At 53.8% G+C, this 24,106-nt stretch overlaps 1 protein-coding gene across 8 annotated transcripts in view; it reads left to right on the forward strand.

Moving 5' to 3' along the window:
- Positions 1-24,106, forward strand: part of TFAP4 (transcription factor AP-4) — a 54,804-nt gene that overhangs the window by 25,602 nt on the left and 5,096 nt on the right. For 2 of the 8 annotated variants that reach the window (XM_058434153.1, XM_058434156.1), the window contains exons 2-3: positions 23,384-23,549; positions 23,663-23,761. In XM_058434153.1, the coding sequence (XP_058290136.1) occupies positions 23,475-23,549; positions 23,663-23,761 (174 nt within the window). In that variant the 5' untranslated portion in view covers positions 23,384-23,474. Of the gene's footprint in view, positions 1-327; positions 468-13,034; positions 13,430-15,729; positions 15,845-19,216; positions 19,636-23,383; positions 23,550-23,662; positions 23,762-24,106 lie in introns of those variants that run through there. The other 6 variants (XM_032144952.2, XM_058434155.1, XM_058434154.1 and 3 more) reach the window with 6 other exon arrangements.

Here is a 24,106-nt window from a genome sequence, read left to right on the forward strand (position 1 = left end):
CCAGGCTGGTCTCGAACTCCTGACCTCAGGTGATCCACCTGCCTCGGCCTCCCAAAGTGCTGGGATGACAAGCATGAGCCACTGCCCCTGGCCTTCCCTTTTTTTTTTTTTTTAATTATTTTATTTTGTTTTGAAGTATTTCACTCTGTTGCCCAGGCTGGCTTTGCAATCCTGGATCAGGGGATTTTTCTGTCTCAGCCTCTGGAGTAGCTGAAATTACAGATGTGTGCCACCACACTCCGCTGATTACTTTATTTACGGAGACCCACCTTTTATTTGTATTTATTTATTTATTTATTTAAGACATGGTCTTGCTCTGTTGCTCAGGTTGAAGTGCAGTGGCGTGATCACGACTCACTGCAGCCTTAACTCCTAGGCTCAAGCAATCCTCCCGCCTCAGCCTTCTGAGTAGCCGGGACTTCACACATAAGCCACTGTGACCAGCCAAGAGACCCACCTTTTATAGGGTAAGTGGTTTGTTTACCAATTTTCACTGCCCCACCACGTGAGGGTGTTTCGAGTGGGAAGCGGGTGCACCCTGTGTGAACAGCAAAGCCCAGCCCATGCCTGCTGCCTCCCACCTGCTGCCAGGTAGAGCTGGCAAGGGGAAAGCCTGAGCCCCACCTCCGTCCTTCCCTGCATATCAGGAAATCTTGTCATTCTCCAAGGTCAGCTCAGACGCTTCTGGCCACTGCCGCCCATGGCAACTTAGTGCCAGGGATGACAGCGACCATCACTCATTGATGCCGTGACATGCCAGGCTGTCACCGGCTTTTCACAACAGCCCTGCCAGGGAGATGCTGTGTGGCTTTCATTTTGCACATGAGAGAGCAGAGTCAGGTTAGTAGGGTTGGGGTTCAGGCAGGACCTGGATTCTGTACCACACTTCGTGGCTGCTAGTGGTTTCTGGAAGTCTGTTGTCTGAAGAGCAGGGAGTGTGTGTAGACAGACAGGTCTGAGGGCTGTGCCGTGGGCATGTCCTAGATGCAAAGCAAAAAAAAGAATTTCAAGAAGGTCAGATGCAGTGAAGACAGAAAACAGAGACCCAGATGTAGCATCCTGGAGGTCCTCGTGACTTTGAAAAGAGAAGGGTTTGTGCGTGTGTGTGTTTTATTTTTTATTTATTTATTTACTTTTGAGAAGGAGTCTCACGGTCGCCCGGGCTGGAGTGCAGTGGTGCGATCTAGGCTCAGGTGCGATCTGTTGCCCAGGTTCAAGCGACTCTCCTACCTCAGCCTCCTGAGTAGCTGGGATTACAGGTGCCTGCCCTTGCGCGTGGCTAATTTTTGTAGTTTTAGGAGAGACGAGGATTTCACCACCTTAGCCAGTCTGGTTTTGAACTCCTGACGTCGTGATCCACCTGCCTTGGCCTCCCAAAGTGCCGGGACTACAGGTGTGAGCCACCGCGCCCGGCCATATGTGTTTTATTTTTGAGGCAGGGTCTCACTCTGCCATCTAGGGTGGAGTGCAGTGGTGCACTCTTGGCTCAATGCAGCCTCAACCTCTTAGACTCAAGTGATCCTCCCTCCTCAGCCTCCAGAGTAGTAGCTGGGACCAAAGATGTGCATCACCACACCTGGCTAATATTTTAATTATTTGTAAAGATGAAGTCTTGCTATGTTGCCCAGGCTGGTCTGGAATTCCTGGGCTCAAGCCATCCTCCTGCCTCCTGCCTCCTGTCTTGGCCTCCCAAAATGCTAGGATTACAGAAGTGAGTCACTGCTCCCATGCAGTCATAGGGGTGTGATGGAGTGAGCAGGAGGGAAGGGGAGAGAGTGAGTGTGAGCATCCATTTCAAGGAGTTTTGCTGTTAGAGACCAGAGCTGGGCCGGGCGTGGTGGCACATACCTGTAGTCCCAGCTACAAAGGAGGCTGAGGCGGGAGAATGGCTTGAACCTGGGAGGTGGAGGTTGCAATGAGTGGAGATCATGCCATTGCACTCCAGCTTGGGTGACAGATGGAGACTCTGTCTCAAAACCAAAAAAAGAGAGCAGAGCTAAGGGGATCTAGGGTGGGTTGGTTGGTTTGAAAGGAGAATAGTAACAGCTTGTTCTCAGTAATGGGTATGATCCAAAAGACGGCGTGCACTGAAGACAAAGGAGAGAGGACAGTTTCTGGTGTGATGTCTCTGAGTCGTGCAAGTAGAAGGGTCTTCTGTGCATGAACAGCATGGACGCTTATCCAGAGACACTGGCCGATGGCAGTTCCCAGACACAGAGAGGGAGGCAGCAGTGGGCATGGCAGCCTGTGGAAGGTCTCTTCTAATTGCTTCCATTTCCCTCAGAGAAACGGGAAGTGAGCTCAAGCAAGGAGGAGGTGCTAGAGGGCTTGAGGGGAGAGGAGAAGGAAGGGCAGGAAGAAGGGGCCAGGGCAACAGGATGCGGTCACAGCAGCCCCCAGACCCACTTGAGGGTATGGATCAGGCACTTAAAAATAAGAGCAGTGGCAGGCTGGGCGCAGTGGCTCGTGCCTGTAATCCCAGCACTTTGGGAGGCCAAGGAGGGCGGATCACCTGAGGTCCAGAGTTCGAGGCCAGGCTGACCAACATGAAGAAACCCCATCTCTACTAAAAATACAAAATTAGCTGGGCATGGTGGTGGGCACCTGTAATCCCAGCTACTTGGGAGGCTGAGGTAGGAGAATCACTTGAACCCGGGAGGCGGAGGTTGTGGTGAGCTGAGATTGTGCCATTGTACTCTAGCCTGGGCAACAAGAGCAAAGCTCTGTCTCAAAAAAAGGACCTGGTGCAGGCTGGGCACGGTGGCTCACGCCTGTAATCCCAACACTTTGGGAGGCTGAGATGGGTGGATTACACGGTCAGGAGATCGAGACCATCCTGGCTAACACGGTGAAACCCTGTCTGTACTAAAAATACAAAAAATTAGCCGGGCACGGTGGCTGGCGCCTCTGTAGTCCCAGCTACTCGGGAGGCTGAGGCAGGAGAATGGCGTGAACCCAGGAGGCGGAGCTGGCAGTGAGCAGAGATAGCACCACTGCAGTCTGGCCTCGGCGAAACAGCGAGACTCCGTTTCAAAAAAAAAGGACCTGGTGCAGTGGCTCACGCCTGTAATCCCAGTGCTTTGGGAGGCTGAGGCATGAGGATCGCTTGAGCCCAGGAGGCTACAATAAGCCGTGCACCACTGCATTCCAGCCTGAGTGAGAGTGAGACCCTGTCTCAAAAAAAAAAAAAAAAAAAAAAAAAAAAAAAAAAAAAAAAAAAAAAAAAAAAAATCCAAAAACCCACCACCTAGCAGGTGACTTTGACTTTGACAACATCCCTAATACAACTGTTGCTGACTGCAGGGAAAAAATAAAAACAAACCAATCAGCAAGGTTGTGGGATTTCCTCTTTCTAGCCATATTTGGCTGTTTCTTTCAGGTAGGGAGAGGGGAAGAGCAGGCAATGTGAGATGAACTGCGTCACAGCTGCAGGAGTTAGCAGGGTCAATGGGGTCAGCCGACTATGGCCCACTGCATTTTTTTGTTTGTTTGTTTTCAGAGGGAGTTTTGCTCTTGTCACCCAGGCTAGAGTGCAGTGGTGTGATCTCGGCTCACCACAACTTCTGCCTCCCAGGTTCAAGCCATTCTCCTGCCTCAGCCCCCTGAGTAGTTGAGATTACAGGCACCCACCACCACGCCCAGCTAATTTTTGTATTTTGAATACAGACAGTGTTTCACCATTTGGCCAGGCTGGTCTCAAACTCCTGACCTCAGGTGATCTGACCTCCTCGAGCCTCCCAAAGTGCTGGGATTACAGGCACGAGCCACTGAGCCTGGCCCACCCCACTGCTTTTATAAGAAACCTTTTTCTATTGTGGTAAAATATACATAACAAAAACTTACTGTTTAACCAATTATTTATTTATTTGTTTATTTGTTTTTGTAGAGACGGGGTCTCACCATGTTGCCCAGGACAGTCTTGAACTCTTTTTTTTTTTTTTTAATAGTCTCACTCTGTTGCCCAGGCTGGAGTGCAATGGTGCGATCTTGGCTCACTGCAACCTCTGCCTCCCGGGTTCAAGTGATTCTCCCTCCTCAGCCTCCTGAGTAGCTGGGATTACAGGCACACGCCACACCTGGCTAATTTTTGTAGTTTTGTAGAGATAGGGTTTCACCATATTGGCCAGGCTGATCTTGAACTCCTGACCTCATGTAATCTGCCTTCCTTGGCCTCCCAAAGTGCTGGGATTACAGGCATGAGTCACCCCTCCCAGCTGGTCTTGAACTCTTGGTGGGTGAACAAGTGAGCCAGCCAGCGAAGCTTCATCTGTATCTACAGCCATTCCACATGGCTAGCATTACCACCTGAGCTCTGTCTCCTGCCAGATCAGCGGTGGCATGAGATTCTCATAGGCGTGCAAACCTTACTGTGAATGAACTATGGGTGTACAGGATCTAGCTTGTGTGCCTCTTATGAGAATCTAATGCCTGATGATCTGTCACTATCTCCCATCACCCCCAGATGGGACTGTCTAGTTGCAGGAAAACAAACTCAGGGCTCCCATTAAGTCTACATTATGGAGAGTTGCATAGTTATTTCATTATATATTACAGTGTGATAATAGAAATAAGGTATGCAATAAATGTAATGCTGTAGCAGGTATCAGTGCTTCATTCCATCTTATGGCTGAATAATATTCTACTGTATGGACAGACCACATTTAGTTTATCCATTCATCAGTTGATAGACACTAGGTTGCTTCCATGTTTTGGCTTGTATGAATAATGCTGCTGTGGACATGGGTGTACCATGATCTGTTTGAGTCCCTGTTTTCATTCTCTTGGATGTTTACCTAGGAGTGGAATTGCTGGGGCCTATGATAACTACTGCCTCTTGCATGGCTCACAAAACCAACAATGGTGTGGTAGACAGAATAATGGCTCCCCCAATGATGTTCATGCCCCATCCCCAGAACCTGTCAATAATTACCTTACGCGGCAAAAGGGACTCTGCAGATGTGATTACGTTAAGGATTTTGAGATGGGGAGATTATTCTGGATTATCTGGGTGGGCCCAAGGTCATCAAGAGAGGGAGATGAAAGGGTGAGAAAGATGGGATAGCAGAAGCAGAGACTGAGAGGTGCACTTTGAAGATGGAGGAAGGGGCCACAAGCCAAGGAATGTGAGTGGCATCTACAAGTTGGAAAAGGGAAGGAAACGGATTCTCCCCTAGAACTTTAGGAGAAATACAACCCTGTTTACACCCTGAATTTAGCCAAACATAACCCATCTGGACTTCTGACCTCCAGAGAATAAATGTTGTTGTTTTTTAAAATTATACACACACACACACACACACACACACACACACACACACATTTGTGGAGATGGAATCTCCCTATGTTGCTGCCCAGGCTGGTCTCCAACTCCTGGCCTCAAGTGATCCTCCTGCATCAGCCTCCCAAAGTGCTGAGATTACAGGCATGAGCCACGATTTCTGGTCAAATTTGTGTTGTTTTATGACACTAAGCTTGTAGTAACTTGTTAGGGAGGCCATAGAACTTTTACATTTTCAAATGGTTGGAAAGCAATCAAATGAATGATATTTTGTGGCACATGAAATTATACGACGTTCCATTTGTGTCCATAAGCAAAGTGTTATTGGTACCCAGAGATGCCCATTCATTCATATACCATCTAGGACTGCTTTCCAGCCAGAGGGGCAGAGTTGAGTGCTTGCAGGAGGCCATGTGGTCTGCAAAGCCTAAAATATTTACTATCTGGTCCTTTAGGGAAAAAACCTTGCTGACTCCTATTTATTCATTTTGTTGTTGTTGTTTGTTTGTTTTTTGAGACGGAGTCTTGCTCTGTCACTAGGCTGGAGTGCAGTGGCACGATCTCGGCTCACTGCAACCTCCGCTTCCCAGGTTCAAGCGATTCTCCTGCCTTGGCTTCCTGGGTAGCTGGGACTACAGGCACACACCACCACACCCGGCTAATTTTTTGTATTTTAGTAGAGACGGGGTTTCACCATGTTGGCCAGGATGGTTTCGATCTCCTGACCTCATGATCCACCTGCCTTGGCCTCCCAAAGTGCTGGGATTACAGGCGTGAGCCACGGCACCTGGCCTGTTTGTTTGCTTTTGAGATGCTTCGTCACTCAGGCTGGAGTGCAGTGGCACAATCTCGGCTCACGGCAGCCTCTGCCTCCCAGGTTCAAGGGATTCTCATACCTCACTCTCCCAAGTAGCTGGGATTACAGGCGCCCGCCACCATGCCTGGCTAATTTTTGTATTTCTAGTAGGGGTAGGGTTTCCCCATGTTGGCCAGGCTGGTCTCAAACTCCTGACTTCAAGTGATTCACCTGCCTTGGCCTCCCAAAGTGTTGAGATTACAGGCAAGTGCCACTGCTACTGGCCTGATTTTTTTTTTTTTTTTTTTTTTTTTTTGAGGCAGAGTCTGGCTCTCCCAGGCTGGAGTGCAGTGGCACAATCTCGGCTCACTACAATCTCCACCTCCCGGGTTCAAGCGATTCTCCTGCCTCAGCCTCCTAAGTAGCTGGGACTACAGGCATGTGCCACCATGCCTAGATATTTTTTTTTTGTCTTTTTAGTAGAGATTGGGTTTCACTATGTTAGTCAGGCTGGTCTTGAACTCCTGACCTCAAATGATCAGCCCACCTCGGCCTTCCAAAGTGCTAGGATTACAGGCATGAGCCACAGCACCTGGCCTGATTATTTTTATTTTTTATTATTTATTTTTTGAGACAGAGTCTTGCTCTGTTGCCCAGGCTGGAGTGCAGTGGCGCGATCTCAGCTCACTGCAACCTCCGCCTCCCGGGTTCAAGCGATTCTCCTGCCTCAGCCTCCTGCGTAGCTGGGATTATAGGCACCCACCACCACGCCCGGCTAATTTTTTAATTTTAGTAGAGATGGGGTTTCATCATGTTGGCCATGCTGGTCTTGAACTCCTGACCTCAGGTGATACACTCACCTCGGCCTTCCAAAGTGCTGGGATTACAGGCGTGAGCCACCACGCCCGGCCTAGTCAAGGCAGTTCTGTAAGGGAAGAGCAGGAGGTAGACACGCTTGCTCCAGGTGCCATTCATTCATTCACTCATTTTTTCAGGCACTGGAGACGTCATTCAGTGCATTTGGTTTTGTGGCCCTATGGCATATATCGACTGTCTCCAAACGTCATCATTTCCTGAGCACAGCTTCTGTCGCTGCAGTGTGGTCGGGAGCTTCTCGAGGGCAGCATTTCTGCTTTGATTTCCGTGTGGCCAAGTCGGATATGTGAACACATAAAGAAGTAGCCAGGACTGATTGGACAGTCCCTCTCCAGGGCTGTGCAAATGATGCCCATGTCCTCGGGGACACAGAGTGGGTCCCGGAAGGCTGACGGGCAGCCCTGATTCTGCTGCCTTCTGCCTGGGCTAGAGTGAGACCTCAGTAGATGCGGGAATCACAAGCAGCAGGGTGGGGCTAAAGTAATACAAGGGAGGCCCTTGCTTGGGGAACAAAAGTTAACCGGAGCACCAAACCCCTCAGTAATCAAGATTCACAACATTTTAATGTAATACTTTAGAGAAATCAAAACTGGCCAGGCACAGTGGCTCATACCTATAATCCCAGCACTTTGGGAGGCCGAGGCAGGAGGATGGCTTGAGTCCAAGAGTTTAAGACCAGCCTGGACAACATAGTGAGACCCTGTCTCTACAAAAAATTTTAAAAATTGCCGGGCATGATGGTGGCATGCCTGTAGTCCCAGGTACTTGAGAGGCTGAGCTGGGAGGATCACATGGGCCTAGGAGTTCAGGGCTGCAAAGAGCTATTATATCACCACTGTACTCCTGCCTGGGCAACAGAGTGAGACCCTGTCTCAAGAAAAAATTGAAATTAATGCCAAAAGTTTACAATGAGCAAAATATCTGAATTACAAATTAAAAACACATTTATTGATTTATAATAAATCAATATTAGAAATCAATGTTGAACCAGCTTTTGAATATTTTTTTTTAATTTTTAAGATAGTCTCACTTTGTCACCCAGGCTGGAGCGCAGTGGTGCGATCTCCACTACTGCAACCTCTGCCTCCCGGGTTCAAGTGATTCTTCTGCCTCAGCCTCCTGAGTAGCTGGGACTACAGGCACTCGCCACCATGCCCAGCTAATTTTTGTGTTTTCAGTAGAGACGGAGTTTCACCATGTTGGCCATGCTGGTCTCGAACTTCTGACCTCAAGTGATCTGCCTGCCTCTGCCTCCCAAAGTGCTGGGATTACAGGCATGAACCACCATGCCTGGCCCAGTCTTTGAATTTTAAAAATTTTATTATTATTATTATTATTTTATGGATGGAGTCTTGCTCTGTCGCCAAGGCTGGAGTGCAGTGGTGTGATCTCAGCTCACTGCAACCTCCACCTCCCGGGTTCAAGCGATTCCCCTGCCTCAGCCTCCTGAGTAGCTGCGACTACAGGCACCCACCACCATGCCTGGCTAATTTTTTTTGTATTTTTAGTAGAGACGGGGTTTCATCGTGTTAGCCAGGATGGTCTCAATCTCCTGACCTCGTGATCTGCCTACTTTGGACTCCCAGTTAAAATGTATTATTAAGAAAGGGTCTTGCACTGTTGCCCAGTCTGAAGTGCCATGGCATGATCATAGCTCACTGTAGTCTTGAACTGCTGGGCTCAATCGACCCTCCTGCCTCAGCGTCCCATGTAGCTGGGACTTTAGGCATGCACCACCGTGCCAGTCTAATTTTTTTTTATTTTTTTGTAAAAACAGCATCTAGTTATGTTGTCCAGGCTGGTCTCCAACTCCTGGCCTCAAGGGATCCTCCTGCCTCGGTCTTCCAAAGTGCTGAGATTACAAGTGTGAGACACTGTGCCTGGCCATTATTTGAATTTAAAGCTAAGGATCGACAACAGTGTCTTGGAGAGCTATGCTGAAGCCTGAGGGAAAGGGAAAAATCAGTAATACTGAGACAGTCATTAAAATGTGGAGAGTGTGTTTACCATGGATTTTTGGCAGTAATTTATTTTATTTTATTGAGACAAGGTCTTGCTGTGTCACCCAGGCTAGAGTGAAGTGGCACGATCACAGCTCACTGCAGCCTCAACCTCCCTGGACTCAAGCAATCCTCCCACCTCACCCTCCCGAATAGCTGGGACTACATCACCACGACAAGTTAATTCTTTCATATTTTTTGTAGAGACGGTGTCTCGCCACGTTGCCCAGGCTGGTCTTGAACTCCTGAGCTCAAGCAGTCCACTCACTTGGGCCTCCCGAAGTGCTGGGATTACAGGCATGAGCCACTGTGCCCGGCCAATTTTGATGTTTTAAAATGTTAAATTAAGACATAATTTGAGGCCGGGCGCAGTGGCTCATGCCTGTAATCCCAGCACTTTGGGAGACCAAGGCTGGTGGATCACTTGAGGTCAGGAGTTCGAAACCAGCCTGGGCAACATGGCGAGACCCTATCTCTACAAAAATTGCAAAAAATACCTGGGCATGGTGGCACACTCCTGTAGTCCTAGCTACTCAGGAGGCTGAGGGACGAGAATCACTTGAACCCGGGAGGCGGAGGTTGCCGTGAGCCGAGATTGCACCATTGCACTCCAGCCTGGGTGACAGAGCAAGACTCTGTCTCAAAACAAACAACAACAATAACAACAAAGAAAACTCAACATAATTTATCTTGGGGGTTGAAATTTTTGGCACTCTCTTACATTTTGCGACCTCAACTCTCGCCCCAGGAACCAGAGTCTGTGAGGGCCTAGAAATGACTTCCAAGACAAATGAAAAAGCAGGTCTCTGTCATCCCCTGGGCCGGACTCCAAATGCCACTGCTTTGCGGGGGCTTCCTTGATTTATTAGGAGAGGGGATGGGCGCCTACTACCCAGTTCAGTGTGGGCAGCCAGCTCCCGGGTCTGCCTGGGCCACCTACTTGTGCCTAGAGTCTCCCTCTCATCCTTTCTGCCAAGGCTGTCTCCAGGGATATCAGCTTTGCAGATCACTCTCTGCAGTTCACATATATGCCCAGCCCTGTACCATCCCCCGTGAAGAGAGAAAAGAGTAAAAGCACAGTCTCTCTTCTCTGGGAGACAAAACTGGACCAAGGAGGCCAGGTGCAGTAGCTCACACCTGTAATCCCAGCACTTTGGGAGGCAGAGGCGGGTGGTTTACGAGGTCAGGAGTTCGAGACCAGCCTGGCCAACATAGTGAAACCTCGTCTCTACTAAAAATACACAAAAATTAGCCAGGCCTGGTGGCGGGCGCCTGCAATCTCAGCTACTTGGGAGGCTAAAGCAGGAGAACAGGAGAATCGCTTGAACCTGGGAGGCAGAGGTTCCAGTGAGCCGAGATCGCGCCACAGTGCAAGACTCCGTCTCAAAAAAAAAAAAAAAAAAAAAAAAAAAAAAAAACTGAACCAGGGAGACATCCAGAGAACACTCTGAAGGCCACATATAACTAAGTATGACAGAATGCTTTGCTCTGGAAAAGAACAAAAGCAAGTACAAAATAAGGCCCTGATCAGAGGTGAGGTGTGGCAGCCAGCACTCCTGAGTGCATCCTTATCTGCAACTGTGAGCCTCTGTCTTCTCATCTGCAAAATGAGAGGATAAGGAGACAGTAATGCATCAGAATAGCTTGCTCACTGCTGGGTGAGGTGGCTCATGCCTGCAATCCCAGCACTTTGGGGGACTGGGGCGGGCAGATCGCCTGAGGTCAGGAGTTCGAGACCAGCCTGGCCAACAGGGCAAAATCCCATCTGTACTAAAAATACAAAAATTAGCCGGGCTTGGTGGTGTGTGCCTGTAACCACAGCTACTTGGGAGGCTGAGGCAGAAGAATCACTTGAACCCAGGAGGCGAAGGTTGCAGTGAGCCGAGATCGTGCCACTGCACTCCAGCCTGGGTGACAGAGCAAGACTCCGTCTTAAGAAAAAAAAAAAAAAAAAAAAAAGAATAGCTTGCTCACTAAGGGCGGTTAAAAACAGGCTTCCCGCCAGGCGTGGTGGCTCACGCCTGTAATCCCAGCACTTTGGAAGGCCGAGGTGGGTGGATCACGAGGTCAGGAGATCGAGACCACAGTGAAAACCCGTCTCTACTAAAAATACAAAAAAAAAAAAAAAAAATTAGCTGGGCGCAGTGGCGGGCGCCTGTAGTCCCAGCTACTCGGGAGGCTGAAGCAGGAGAATGGCGTGAACCCCGGAGGCGGAGCTTGCAGTGAGCCGAGATTACGCCACTGCACTCCAGCCTGGGTGACAGAGCGAGACTCCGTCTCAAAAAAAGAAAGGCTTCCCGCCAGGGCCATCCATGGCTCACGCTTGTAATCCCAGCAATTTGGGAGGTAGAGGTAGGATTCCTTGAGTCCCAGGAGTTCAAGACCAGGCTGGGCAACACAGTGAGACTCCCATCTCTGTTTACTGAAAAACAGTAAAGAGTTTTTTTTTTTGACGGAGTTTCGCTCTTGTTGCCCAGGCTGGAGTGCAATGACATGATCTTGGCTCACTGCAACCTCCACCTCCCGGGTTCAAGCGATTCTCCTGCTTCAGCCTCCCGAGTAGCTGGGATTACAGGCATGCGCCGCCACGCCCTCGGCTAATTTTGCATTTTTAGTAGAGACGGGGTTTCTCCATGTTGGTCAGGCTGGTCTCGAACTCCCGACCTCAGGTGATCCACCCGCCTCAGCCTCTCAAAGTGCTGAGATTATAGGCGTGAGCCAATGCGCCCAGCCAAAAGTTTTTTTTTTTTTTTTTTTTTTAAGTTAAAATATAGTAAGCCTTCCAGGGACTTTTTTTTGTCCAGTGGTCTGGGATCTCTCCTTAGAGAAACTGCCTAACAGGTTGCTTCAAGGATTGGAGTGCATGTATGCAAAACTGCTCGGCATCCATCGGGTGCTGGCAACATCTAATAACAATATTTCCCAATAATAACAGTAACTATTGTTACTAGTAGGAATAAGTCAAATTAGGAGGCGCGATTTAGGCGGAACCTGGAAGGCGGCGGACAGGATCCAGGACATTCCAAGGCAGGCGTGGGCTTCCTGAGCCAGGAGCCAACCCTCCAGGAGCCAGGGGAGGGCCTGGGGCCGGAAGGTGGGGCGTGCGAGCGGAGGACGGAAGCTCGCCGCCAGGGTCCCCGTCCCTGCCCCAAGTCGTCACCCCCTCGTGGGGAGCGCACCCTGGCGGAGAGGCAAGTCCCACACGGGCTTTGTTATGAATGAGAAGCTGCAGCCTTCAGCCCGCGGAGGGAACAGTGGGGGTCCGGGGGAATAGCAGGGGACCCGGCGGCAACCAGCAGACCTCCCGGCAGCGCTGGCAGCCTGCGCCTGGGGGCCGCTGCCGTTCGGGCCCGCCACCACCCTCCCCTCCCTGCCGGGGCCCCCGGCTTCCTAGGGCGGCCCCAGCATCCGAGGCGCCCTTTGCCGTCCCGTCGCCGGGTCCAGGATTCCCAGGATCCGGAGCCCCGGCCGTGCGGCCAGCTAAGCAAAGAGGGAGAGAGGAAGCTGGCCGGCCTCCGAAGTCAGCCCCAAGTTACATGTGGGAAGCGGTGGCTGTGACGCAAGTTTCCAGGGGGCCCTGGGCTCGGCTCGAAGGGAGCACACCAGAGAGACTCCGCTCCGTGCAGTTGCAATGGTGAAAAAGCAGAAGCCCCAAGCGCGAACCCCAGGCCGCCTTCCTTGCTGCCGCTGCACGCCCGACCCAGCCGCGCCCCCTCCTCCCTGCGGGCCGGCCGAGCGCGCGGACCCTGCTCTGGGCAGTCGCTGCTGGACCCCGGGCTGCACGGGCTGGGCTCCCTGCGCGGTGGCTGGCCTTTTTTTTTTTTTTTTTTGCAACGCTTGCCAACCTGTCAGCTGATGGACCTCATCACCCATAGTGGCGCATGTAGCTCGGCCGCAGCTCCCTTCATTCACGCCGCGCCCCCCAAGCCCGCCCGCGGCCCCCGGCCCCCTGTGCCCCGCGAGAGGTCTGCAGACCCCGGTTGCAGCCGGTCCCCGGGGGCCTGCGCCCCTCTCGCCCCGGCCTCGCGCCGCCTGGGGGGCGCTGCAAATAGTCCTTTGTTTACATGCAATTCCTTACTCCGCGGAAGGAGGCCGGGGGAGTGCTGAGTTTTCACCAGCTGTTTCCCGCCTTGAAACAGACATCTGATCAGCTGCAAACACACACACACACACACACACACATACACACGCCCGGGGAGGCAGGCCGGAGAGACCTCCCTCCCGCCCCTCCCGCCCGCCTCCCTCCCCTCGCCGCCGCCGCCGCCGCCAGCATCTGGGACCGGCCGATTCTGCACCTCCGTCCGGCGCTGCCCTTTGATTCGGATTTCCATCTTGCATTCTCCGGCTGATCGCGGGACCTGGCTCGTGCAGAGGAGGGGGGCCGATCGCTATGGAGTATTTCATGGTGCCCACTCAGAAGGTGCCCTCTTTGCAACATTTCAGGAAAACAGAGAAAGAAGTGATAGGAGGGCTCTGTAGGTGTGTACTCCTCCTCCCCCCACCCCCTTCCTACCACTGCAGCCCCCGGCCAGCCCGCCCGGGCGGGCGCGCCTGTGCGCACGCATGGCCCGCGCCGCCGTCCCCGCTAGCCTTTCTTAGCTGCGGGGACGGCTGCAGCTCCACGCGCCGGGTCCGCGCCGCCCCGGGACCCTCCTCCCTTGGAGTATGGGGGCCCCAAGCGGCCCCGGCCACTTTTGTCCGCTGCAGGCGGGCGAGTCGCGACGTTTGTAAATTGCAAACAGACCCACGTGGTTCTGCAGCAGTCCCGGCCATGCTTGGTGCTGGTGGCCTTCCCCCCCGCGCTTCCTCTTTCCCCCTCCCGCGGCGGCTTCCTTCCTCTCCTTCCTTCCTCGCGATCTTAGGTCGTCCCCATCCAAGGGGGTCTGGGGGCCCGGGGCGCGCTTGGGGGTGTAGCTAGGGCGGCTACAATGCAGCCATGCCGCGGCTCCCGGCGCGGGGTGGGGGCGGGGAGCCGGGCACTGTGCGTGTTTGCAGAGCGGGGCTGCAGCGGGGTCGGGGGCGTGCTCGCGTGTGGGTGTGGGGGGTGGGCGGACCCCGAGGGGCCCGCGCGGCCGGTAGGGGCGCCGCGGCCCGGGGCACGTTGGCTGCCGCTCGCTCGCCCGCCCGCGCCCGGGCGCTGTTTACTAGCGAGGCCTGGACGTGACTCTGCAGCCCTCTTGGAGTAGGCGGACCTCTGCGCGCGGCCTCGCGGGAGCTGTAGTTCTCCGTGTCCTGCTGGTGCAGCATTCTGGGATTTGTAGGCGCTCCTGGGCCACGCTTTCCCTGCACAAAGCTCGGCCCCCGCGGGCACGATGGGCACGGCGGGCCAGGTGGGCAGGCCTTTTGGGGAAGGGACACCTGAGGCCGCCCCTAGCCTCGCAGGGCAGCTTCCCGCCGCACGTGGGTTTCCTCTGCAAACTTTCCCATCCAACGCCCCTCCCCCCTGCCGTAAACCGAAAGCGTCGGGTCCCCCAGCCGGGTGGGTGGCCCGAGGTCCGCAGGCCTCCCCGGAAGCTTTGGTCCTAGGTTGCTCTAAACCCAAAGGGTGATGGATTCAAGGACCACACACAGCCAAACCACCCCGCACACTTCTTAAAATGCACATGCCTGGAACTCTGATCGCTGGGGCCCGGACATCTGCATTTTGAACGACCCCCTGGGCGGGGTGTGGGGGAGGTGGGCTTTCTGCGGCGTGCGCAAGTTTGGGACCTGCGGCCCCTTTCCTGCCGCGCTGCTCCAGGAGCGAAATGGCTCCCCAGGGCTGGAGCCACGTGCTCTGCCGCCCGAGGCAGTCTGGGCGGGGATTGAGGGAGGAGGAGCCCGCCGGTGTGGCACAGGCTGGTGGACACTAGCGCCTGCAGAATCCGGCCTGGAGGGAAGGTTGCTGCACACGTGTAGACACTCCTGCCCAACCCTCTGCCCCAGGGGTCCCCACCTTAAGGCTACTCTGAAGTTCCCAGTCAAGACATAGACTTGGGCCAGTTGATGGGTTTGGCAGCTGGCAGGGATGCCCCGAGGGCTGGCCCTTGCACGAGGCCCACCTGGAGGGCCCAGTAATAATAAGTAAAAAAAATTCTTGAGCTCTTTTTGTGTTCTGGGGACTCACTTTGCTAGAATTTTCTCATTGAGTTGTCATACTCTTTCTATGAGTCAAAAGTGTCTTTTGATTCCGCGTAAAGAGGAGGACACAGAGACTGGAGAAGGGACCACTGCAGCAAGTGGTGGAGCTGGAACTTGAACCCTTGTCCTGGGGTTGCATGCTGTTGCAGGGCTGGGCTGGGCAGCGCGCGGAGGTGCAGTTGAGCTGCTGTGCCTACTGGAGAAGACATTCTGGGCCTGATCCTGGGCAGGGTTGGGGGGCCCTGTGGCTGCCATGCCTGGGCCTTGGGTGAGTCCTCTCAGGGCCCCCTAAGACTCTGGCTTCAATTTATCCCTGCCCCAAGCCTTCCTTTGGTGGATATCAGCAGTCCCCCAGGGTAACTGGATCTTGGTAGGCCAAGGGCTTGAAGGTGTAGGGCCTTCGTCCAGGGTTGGGCATGACAACGTCCATTGCAAGACAGTTGTCAGCTGTGCATTAGGCATGGAGTTGGGGGTCCCTGGATTTGTTTACCTTCAGTAGGGTTGCAGGGTGAGGTGGGAAGCCTGTCCGGGATCAAATGTGTTCATTAGGCAGGACCTTCTGGCCAGATGCATTTGCTTCTCTGGGTCATCTCAGGCTGGTGGGCTTTGCTCCATCCCTCAGTGACCAGCAGGGATCTCCCTGTCTTTCTGTCTCCCAGGCCTGCCAGAGGGGATTGTAGGGCACGGTGCTGCACACACAAGCTGCAGGTTTTGGACCTGTCGCCTAATGGTTCTCAGTCTCTGGAAAACAGAGCACCTGTGAGAAAATTAGCTGTGAGTATGGAAAGTGCCTGGTAGCTGTTAAAATGACACTCAGTCTTTTTTTTTTTTTTTTTTGAGACGCTGTCTCACTCTGTCACCCAGAATGGAGTGCAGTGGTGCAATCTTGGCTCACTGCAACCTCCGCCTCCTAGATTCAAGCGACTTTCCTGCCTCAGCCTCCCAAGTAGCTGGGATTACAGGCATGTGTCACCATGCCTGGCTAATTTTTGTATTTTTAGTAGAGATGGGGTTTCACCATGGTGGTTGGCCAGGCTGGTCTCGAACCCCTGACCTCAGGTGATCTGCCCACCTTGGCCTCCCAAAGTACTAGGATTACAGGCATGAGCGACTGTGCCCAGCCACTGACATTCAGAGTCTTAAAAGCAGGTATATGGACAGGTATATGATAGTCTCCATCCATATCTTGTGTTTTGTTAGTTTGTTTGTTTGTTTTGAGATGGACTCTCACTGTCGCACAGGCTGGAGTGCAGTGGTGCAATCTCGGTTCACTGCAACTTCTGCCTCCAGGGTTCAAGCAATTCTCCTGCCTCAGCCTCCTAAGTAACTGGGACTACAGGCCCGCTCCACCATGCACGGCTAATTTTTGTATTTTTAGTACAAACGGGGTTTCACCATGTTGGCCAGGATGGTCTCGATCTCCTGATCTTGTGACCTGCCCGCCTCATCCTCCCAAAGTGCTAGGATTTCAGACATGAGCCACCGTTCCTGGACTCTCCATCTGTATTTTTTTTTTTTTTTTTTGAGACGGAATCTCGCTCTGTTACCCAGGCTGGAGTGCAGTGGTGCAATCTCAGCTCACTGCAAGCTCTGCCTCCCGGGTTCACGCCGTTCTCCTGCCTCAGCCTCCCAAATAGCTGGGACTACAGGTGCCCACCACCACGCCCTGCTAATTTTTTGTGTTTGAATTAGAGACAGGGTTTCACTGTGTTAGCCAGGATGGTCTCGATCTCCTGACCTCGTGATCCGCCCACCTCAGCTTCCCAAAGTGCTGGGATTACAGGCGTGAGCCACCGCGCCCAGCCTCCATCTGTATCTTAAAGCTCCTAGGCCTGGCTCGGTGGCTCAAGCCTGTAATCCTAGTGCTTTGGAAGGCTGAGGGGAAAGAATCATTTGAGCCCAGGAGTTCGAGACCAGCCTGGGCAACATAGCAAGACCGCACCTCTACAAAAAATAAAAAAATTAGCCCGCCATGGTGGCATGTGCCTGTAGTCTCAGCTCCCTGGGAGGCTGAGGCAGGAGGATTGCTTGAGCCCGGGAATTGGAGATTGCATTGAGCTGTGATCATACCACTGCTCTCTAGCCTGGGTAACAGAGACCCTGTCTCTTAAAAAAAATAGTAAGACTGGGTGCAGTGGCTCACTCTTGTAACCCTAGCACTTTGGGAGGCCAAGGCGGGAGGATCACTTGAGCCCAGGAGTTCAAGACCAGCCTCAGCAACATGACGAAACCCTGTTTCTACTAAAAATACAAAAAACTAGCCGGGTGTGAATGGTGTGCATTTATACTCCCAGTTGCTTGGGAGGCTGAGGAAGGAGGATGACCTGGGCCCAAGAAGTTGAGGCTACAGTGAGCCGAGATCATGCCATTGCACTCCAGCTTGGGTGGCGGGAGTGAGACCCTGCCTCTAAATAAATAAATAAAAATAAATTAAAAAAATAATAAAACTTAAAAAGCTCCCATAAGGAGTTCGAGAAAATTGAAGGCTTTGGAGTGTTTGTTGGGTCCCTGATTTATTTATGAAGCAACAACGTTCTGCCGGGACTGAGGATACAGCCACGAACAGGATGTGACTCGTGTCCTCAGCAGCTCACAGCCTTGTGGTTCTAAAAGGTCTTGTAGACCCCCTAAGAGTTTCATGGGTGTCCTGGACACCTGGGTGCAAACTAACTCTTGGGCCTCGACCTCCCGAGTAGCTGGGACTACAGGCACGTCCCACGACACCCGGCTAATTTTTGTATTTTTAGTAGAGAGGGGGTTTCACCATGTTGGCCTGGCTGGTCTGAAACTTCTGACCTCAGGTGATCTGCCCACCTTAGCCTCCCAAAGTGCTGGGATTACAGGCGTGAGCCACCGTGCCCGGCCTTTCTTGATCTCTTTTAAACTTCACCATGACCCTGTGAAGTGAAGCAGTGTTTCCATATTTTACAGATGGAGGAAACTGAGGCTTGGTGTTCCACAGCTAGTAAGTGGCAAGGCTGGACTTTTTGCACTTGAGCCCAGTGCAGGATTCCCACTGATGGGCTGGAGGAGCTTTGGGAAAGGGAGGGAGGCAGGGATGTTTCTGATGGCAACAGCCTGGGCATGGTGTGTTCTGGGACCGAGGGGAAGGGCAGCAGACTGGCCAGGTCATAGTGCAGAGTATGGGTGAGTAGTGTAGCAGCAGCGGGGATGGAGCATGGATGAGAACCTCGGGCTGATTAGGTTAGAGAAGGATGAGTGCCTTAGTGCTTTTTTGGGTTTGGGAGAATCCCGTGTGGACTTTCCCACGTTGACTGTATAGATGTTAAGTGACCCTGAGGTATGTGAGTGACCTCAGGGCAGTGTGAAATGAAAGTTCTCAGTGGCCGATTTGAGGCTGGAGCTGGGCAGGCAGGTGTAGAGGGATTGGGGGTACTTGACTTTGGGCTGGGCAAGAGGGATAGGTACCTGGCAGGGTTCTAGACTTGAAGGGCGTGCCCCATTCCCCCAAGTGTCTGGTTGGGACGCCAGTGTCAATCTCGGCAGATTTTGTGGGTGCCGTGGTGGTAGGTGTGGCGGCTCTTGCCTTAGCATCCAAGGCTGGTGCCCAAATTTTGTTCCCTGGCCATTGGCTGCTCAGTGACCTTATTCCTAAATCTAGGGCAGCCCCTGCCTGGTTGGACCCAGGAGGCTGGCTTGCAAGAAGCAAGAGAGCCTTGGTGTGGCTGGGCATGGTGGCTCATGTCTATAATCCCAGCACTTTGGGAGGCCGAGGCGGGCAGATCACGAGGTCAAGAATTCGAGACCAGCCTGGCCAACATGGCGAAACCCCATGTCTACTAAAAATACAAAAGTTAGCCGGGCGTGGTGGTGGGCACCTGTAATCCCACCTACTCGGGAGGCTGAGGCATGAGAATTGCTTGAACTCGGGAAGTAGAAATTGCAGTGAGCTGAGATTGTGCCACTGCACTCCAGCCTGGGCAACAGAGCGAGACTCCATCTCAAACCCCTCCCCCGCCCCCCATAATTAGCCGTGCTTGGTGGCTCACGCCTGTGATCCCAGTTACTTGGGAGGCTGAGGCATGAAAATCGGTTGAACCCGGAGGCAGAGATTGCAGTGAGCCAAGATTGCGCCACTGCACTCCAGCCTGGGCAATAGAGCGAGACTCAGTCAAAAGAAAAAAGAGAACCTCGGTGTCAGTGGACTTGGGTCACCTTTGATTTTCACCTGGAGGAGTCTGAAGTGGCCAGGGAGAGGATAGTGGACCTTTACTGTGTGTGTAGGACCTTTACAGACCTTGACCGTAAATGCAAAACCCCAGAAAGAGCTATCAGAAACTTTCAGGCATTTGCAGAAAAATCCACTTTATTCAGTGCAGTATCACCTGGAAATTTCAATTAACCATCCTTCATCAACAGGAACCCCTGGTTGGCCAGCCATCAGAAGCCCTGGTTGGTCAGCATTCCACCAATAAGAATTCCTGGTTAGCCGGCACTCCACCAATCACAACCCCTGGTTAGCTCCTATTCCACCAATCAGAAGCCTTGGGTAGAATGCATTCTATTAAAGGACTCTGTCGGCTGGTACTTCCAGGGCAATTTAGGTGAGTTATATTTGAGGGTCTTGGTGGCAGATTCAGGTCCCCACAAGGAACTGTACCTTTGGGGGGAAATTTGCTTTCTTGGATTTAAGAAAGTGCTTAACCTAAGTTAAGCACTAGGTTAGCCAGCAGCTGGTTTCTGAGCCAGGAGACTGGGCTGATAGCTTTGGAGAGGAAGGAGGCAGGATGGAGTATTGGAGAAGCTGGGCCGGCAGATTCTGGTGCAGAGGAGGAGGCGACACAGGCCCCTGATCCCGGCCCCAGCTCCTCTTCCTTGTGAGAAATTCCGGCTGGGGTTTTCGGGACTGGGGTCTGGTGGTCTCCTTTGGTCTCCCAGTTAGTGTGCTGCCTTGCGGGGAAGGGAAGGAAGAGGCTGAGGGTCAGCTCCCAAGAGCAGAGGAGTTGGTGGGACTTGGGCTGGGAGGTGCAGGAGGGTGCATCTGGCTGCACCCTGCCCTGCCTAGCTGCTGGGTGTGACCTTGGGCAAGTCACCTCACTTGTGGGCTTGTGTTCAGAGGAGCAGGGGTGATGGCTGAGCTTGCAGTCACACACCCCCTTCTGGTAAGTGGCGGGCTGTGTGAACTAGCGGTCAGTAGAGGCGCTTCAGTGGGTTGGCGTCTGCAGGTTGCTGTTGTGCCCGGTCTGGCTGCTTGACCTTCGGATTATCACCTTCCTTCCCACCACCCTGCATTGCTTGCTCACTGTGATCTCGGCCGCCCCACTGGGTTTCTGTGAGAATCAGGCAGGGAAAAATGTAAACGAGGTCTGTGAATAATAAAAAGAGTTAGACGGTTACAGCAATTTCCGAATGCCTGGTCTTTTTTTTTTTTTTTTTTTTTTTTGAGACAAGGTCTCACTCTGTTGCCTAGGCTGGAGTACAGTGACACGATCACAGCTCACTGCAGCCTCAACCCCCTGGACTTATTCCATCCTCCCACCTTAGCCTCCTGAGTTGCTGGAACAATAGGCACACTCTACCATGCCTGGCTGATTTCTTTTTTCTAGTGATGGGGTCTCACTATGTTGCCCAGGCTGGTCTTGAACTCTGAGGCTCAAGCGATCCTCCTGCTTTGGCCTCCCAAAGTGCTAGGATTATAGGTGTGAGCCACTGTGCCCGGCCTGGTCTTCTCTTTTACAGGGATAACTGTCACCTGCCGGTTGGGGCATCTGGCTCTGTGGGACAGTCAGAGCTCATTCTGCCCTATGGCCTGACACGTGCTCTGGGGTCAGGGTTCACTCCCAGTGCTTGCTGCAGCTGGTCCCTACCCAAACCTCTGTGCCCCCCGCTTTACATGGGAGTCTTCAGGCCACCTGACTCAGGAACATTGTGACAATTCGGCGAGACAATTCTCGCCAAAAACTTAAAAAAAAAAAAAAAGTATCCCTCTGTTGTGGACCCTCTAGGCGGGCCAGCTTTCAGGTGGCCCAAGGCTGGACTCAGTGCTCCCTTTTCACCCCCTGATCAGCTCTGGCCTTTGGGCATTGCCAGGAGGGGCCCAGGGGCTAGGTGGGTGGGGGTCTCTCCCCACATCTCTCCTGAGGGGGATGGCGATGCCTCCAGATTGCACTTACCTTGTGTTGTGGCGTCCTATGGACATCTCTTCCCACCTCTTACCTCCAAAGAGCCCTAGCTTTAAGCCACCCACTGCAGAGCAGTCCTGGTCCCCTTGGCCTGCTGGCCTCTCAGAGATGGTATGGTCTGAAGCTGTGCCAGGCCTGGGAGCCTGGACTCCACCCCAAGGCTGGGCCACACACAGCCGTGCAGCAGGCCTGCTCCAGTCCCCCTGTCACCTCCACTTCAGGGCAGGGGAACCGGGAGAAGTGAGGGCACTGACATCCAGCTGACTGACCCTAAAACCATCCCCTCTCTGCTTTGCACTCTAAAGTCTGTCATGGAAAGTGGGGGGCCCGGGCCCCTTTTGCGGCGCTGACATTTCAAGAACCTGTAAGCGACTTGTACCCTGTGTACAGGCCCTGGGCCTTTGGGTCCTGATGGAGGAGGGGGCTTGGCTTGATGAGGACGGAAGGAGGCTAATTTGCATCCAGACTTCCGGCGTCGGACACCTCTGTATTGGGAGAGGAAGCTGAGGCCGGGGAAGGGGCAGGGATGCGTCCAGGGTCCCACAGGGAGCCAAGGCTGGACAGATGGGCAGGCTAGGTGGGGCCAGGAAGGCCACGGCTGTTTCTAGCTGTTGCAGATGTGCTCCCTCCTGGGTCCATGCAATCTCCTTTCCGCCTGCGGGTTGGCGAAGGGGCCAGGGCACACAGCAGGGGAGTTAGACTTGGCAGCCCCTTGACCCCAGACTGCCCTCGTCAATGGAGCAGGAGCTGCCCAGAACCCTTTTCCTGTTCTCCCAGATTCAGGGGCATGAGCCCCCTTGGCCCAGTCCTGGAACAGGGCACCCCGGGAGGGCCCCTCAGGAAGAGGCCGGGGCTGCGGCTTCGGGTGGGGCTGGCAGCCTCTGCTGGGATCCCAGCATCTGGAAGCTATCAGGCCAGGGGCGGGGGGAGTTGCAGGGGAGGTCCAGGGAGGGGGACATGCCTCCTCCAGGCCACACACAGGCCCAACCCTCGGGAGCGTGGCCTTGGGCCCACAACCGCGGCCTCCGCACCCCGGCCCGCAGCCCCGCCCCCTGGCGCACGCCCCGCCCTCGTCCGGAGCCACGCCCCCAGCCAGCAGCCACGCCCTCTTCCCCCAGGCTGCCTTCTCAGGCACTGGCCACTGCTCCTGCAAGGGTCAGTAGGGCTCCCCACAGCATGGTGGGAGCCTCGCTTCTCCGGCACAGGGTGGGTCTGTCTCTTGGAGTGGGGGGGCTGTGGGGAGCAGTGTCCCCAGGGGTTGTTGGCTTGGCGTCTTTTTGGGGAGTGAGTGGTACTTGTCTTCCGTGAAATCTTAGCCTAGTGGGGTTGGGGCTTGTGGTGGGAGGCATGGCCGTGAGGGTAGGAAGGGAGTGGGGACGTCATCCTCAGTCCTGGGGTGGCAAAGCCTGAGACGCTGAAGAGGCGCTCCAGGTGCCTAGCAAGTCACTCAGAAGTGTTCCAGGAGCGGGGACAGCGTCCCTGAATGTCGTCTGCATCCCACGTGCATCAGAATCACACCACGCACGTTTCTGGGCCCCACCGGGCCTGCTAGTCAGACGCTGGGGCCAGCACCAGTCGTCTGCGTAGTGTCTAAGCTCCTGGATGTTTTGATGCTCAGATACACTGGGAATTCTGTTCCGGAGGAGAGACTGCTCCCTGTGAGGAAAGCCAGGGAGGGGATAGGTTTTTGTTGTTGTTGTTGAGACAAGGTCTTGCTCTGTTGCCCAGACTGAAGTGCAGTGGCGTGATGTTAGCTCACTGCAGTCTCCAACCCCTGGGCTCAAGCGATTCTCCCACTTCAGCCTCCTGAGTAGCTGGGACTACAGGCATGCACCACCACACCTGGCTAATTTTATTGTTTTGTAGAGACAGGGTCTCACTATGTTGTCTAGGCTGATCTCAAACTCTTAGGCTCAATGATCCTTGGCCTTGACCTCCCAAAGAACTGGGATTACTGTGCCTGGCCCGGGGTGGGTTCTGAGCGGGCTATGTTACCCGCAGTGAGCTGATTCAGTCTGCCCCGATGTCCCAGAGAGCACCGCTCCATCACCCTCTGGGGGTGGCCTGGCATCTTTTGCAGGAGGGAGGGATGCAGTTTCCACTGGGGCCCTCTGGAGATGAATGATGAAGAGGGCGCCTTGGCCGAGCCTGTCCTTGTCCTCTCTGGCAGCCTTGCCAACATTCCATTAACCCCAGAGACTCAGCGGGACCAGGAGCGGCGGATTCGGCGGGAGATTGCCAACAGCAACGAGCGGAGGCGCATGCAGAGCATCAACGCGGGATTCCAGTCCCTCAAGACCCTCATCCCCCACACAGATGGAGAGAAGCTCAGCAAGGTGGGTGAGAGCAGGGAGGGCTTCCTGGAGGAGCCGGCAGGTTCCCGCCGGGAGAGGAAAGTGAGCTCTGGTAAACACTGCCAGCCTGACTCTCGGCTTTTGCACGCCCTCAGGCAGCCATTCTCCAGCAGACAGCCGAGTACATCTTCTCCCTGGAGCAGGAGAAGACCAGGCTCTTGCAGCAGAACACACAGCTCAAGCGCTTCATCCAGGTGCGCCCTGTCCTTCATGGCTCCCTCTCCCTGGCATGGGCATGCCTTGGACCCAGCCATGGGCCTGGGACTCAGGTGTGGCTGCAGGCCCCTTCTTGCCCACTGACAAGTACTTCCAGGCAGTTTTTTTTCTGCCCCGGCCTCAGTTTCTCCATCAGTCAAGTGCGGTGGAGTGGGCTCTGGAAGGAGCCAGGTGACTGTTATGTAAAGCAGCCCATTCTCCTGGCATTTGGCTAGTTTGTTGGACTTGCAGAAGGGGCTCCCTAATGAAGATTCACCTGTGTTGGGCAGCTTTGGGGGGCTGCGATGGAACCCCAATCTCCGTGGTGGTACCGAGGTGTCAGG

This window comes from Hylobates moloch, unplaced genomic scaffold, assembly GCF_009828535.3.
Source record: "Hylobates moloch isolate HMO894 unplaced genomic scaffold, HMol_V3 SCAFFOLD_23, whole genome shotgun sequence".
Classification (NCBI taxonomy): domain Eukaryota; kingdom Metazoa; phylum Chordata; class Mammalia; order Primates; family Hylobatidae; genus Hylobates; species Hylobates moloch.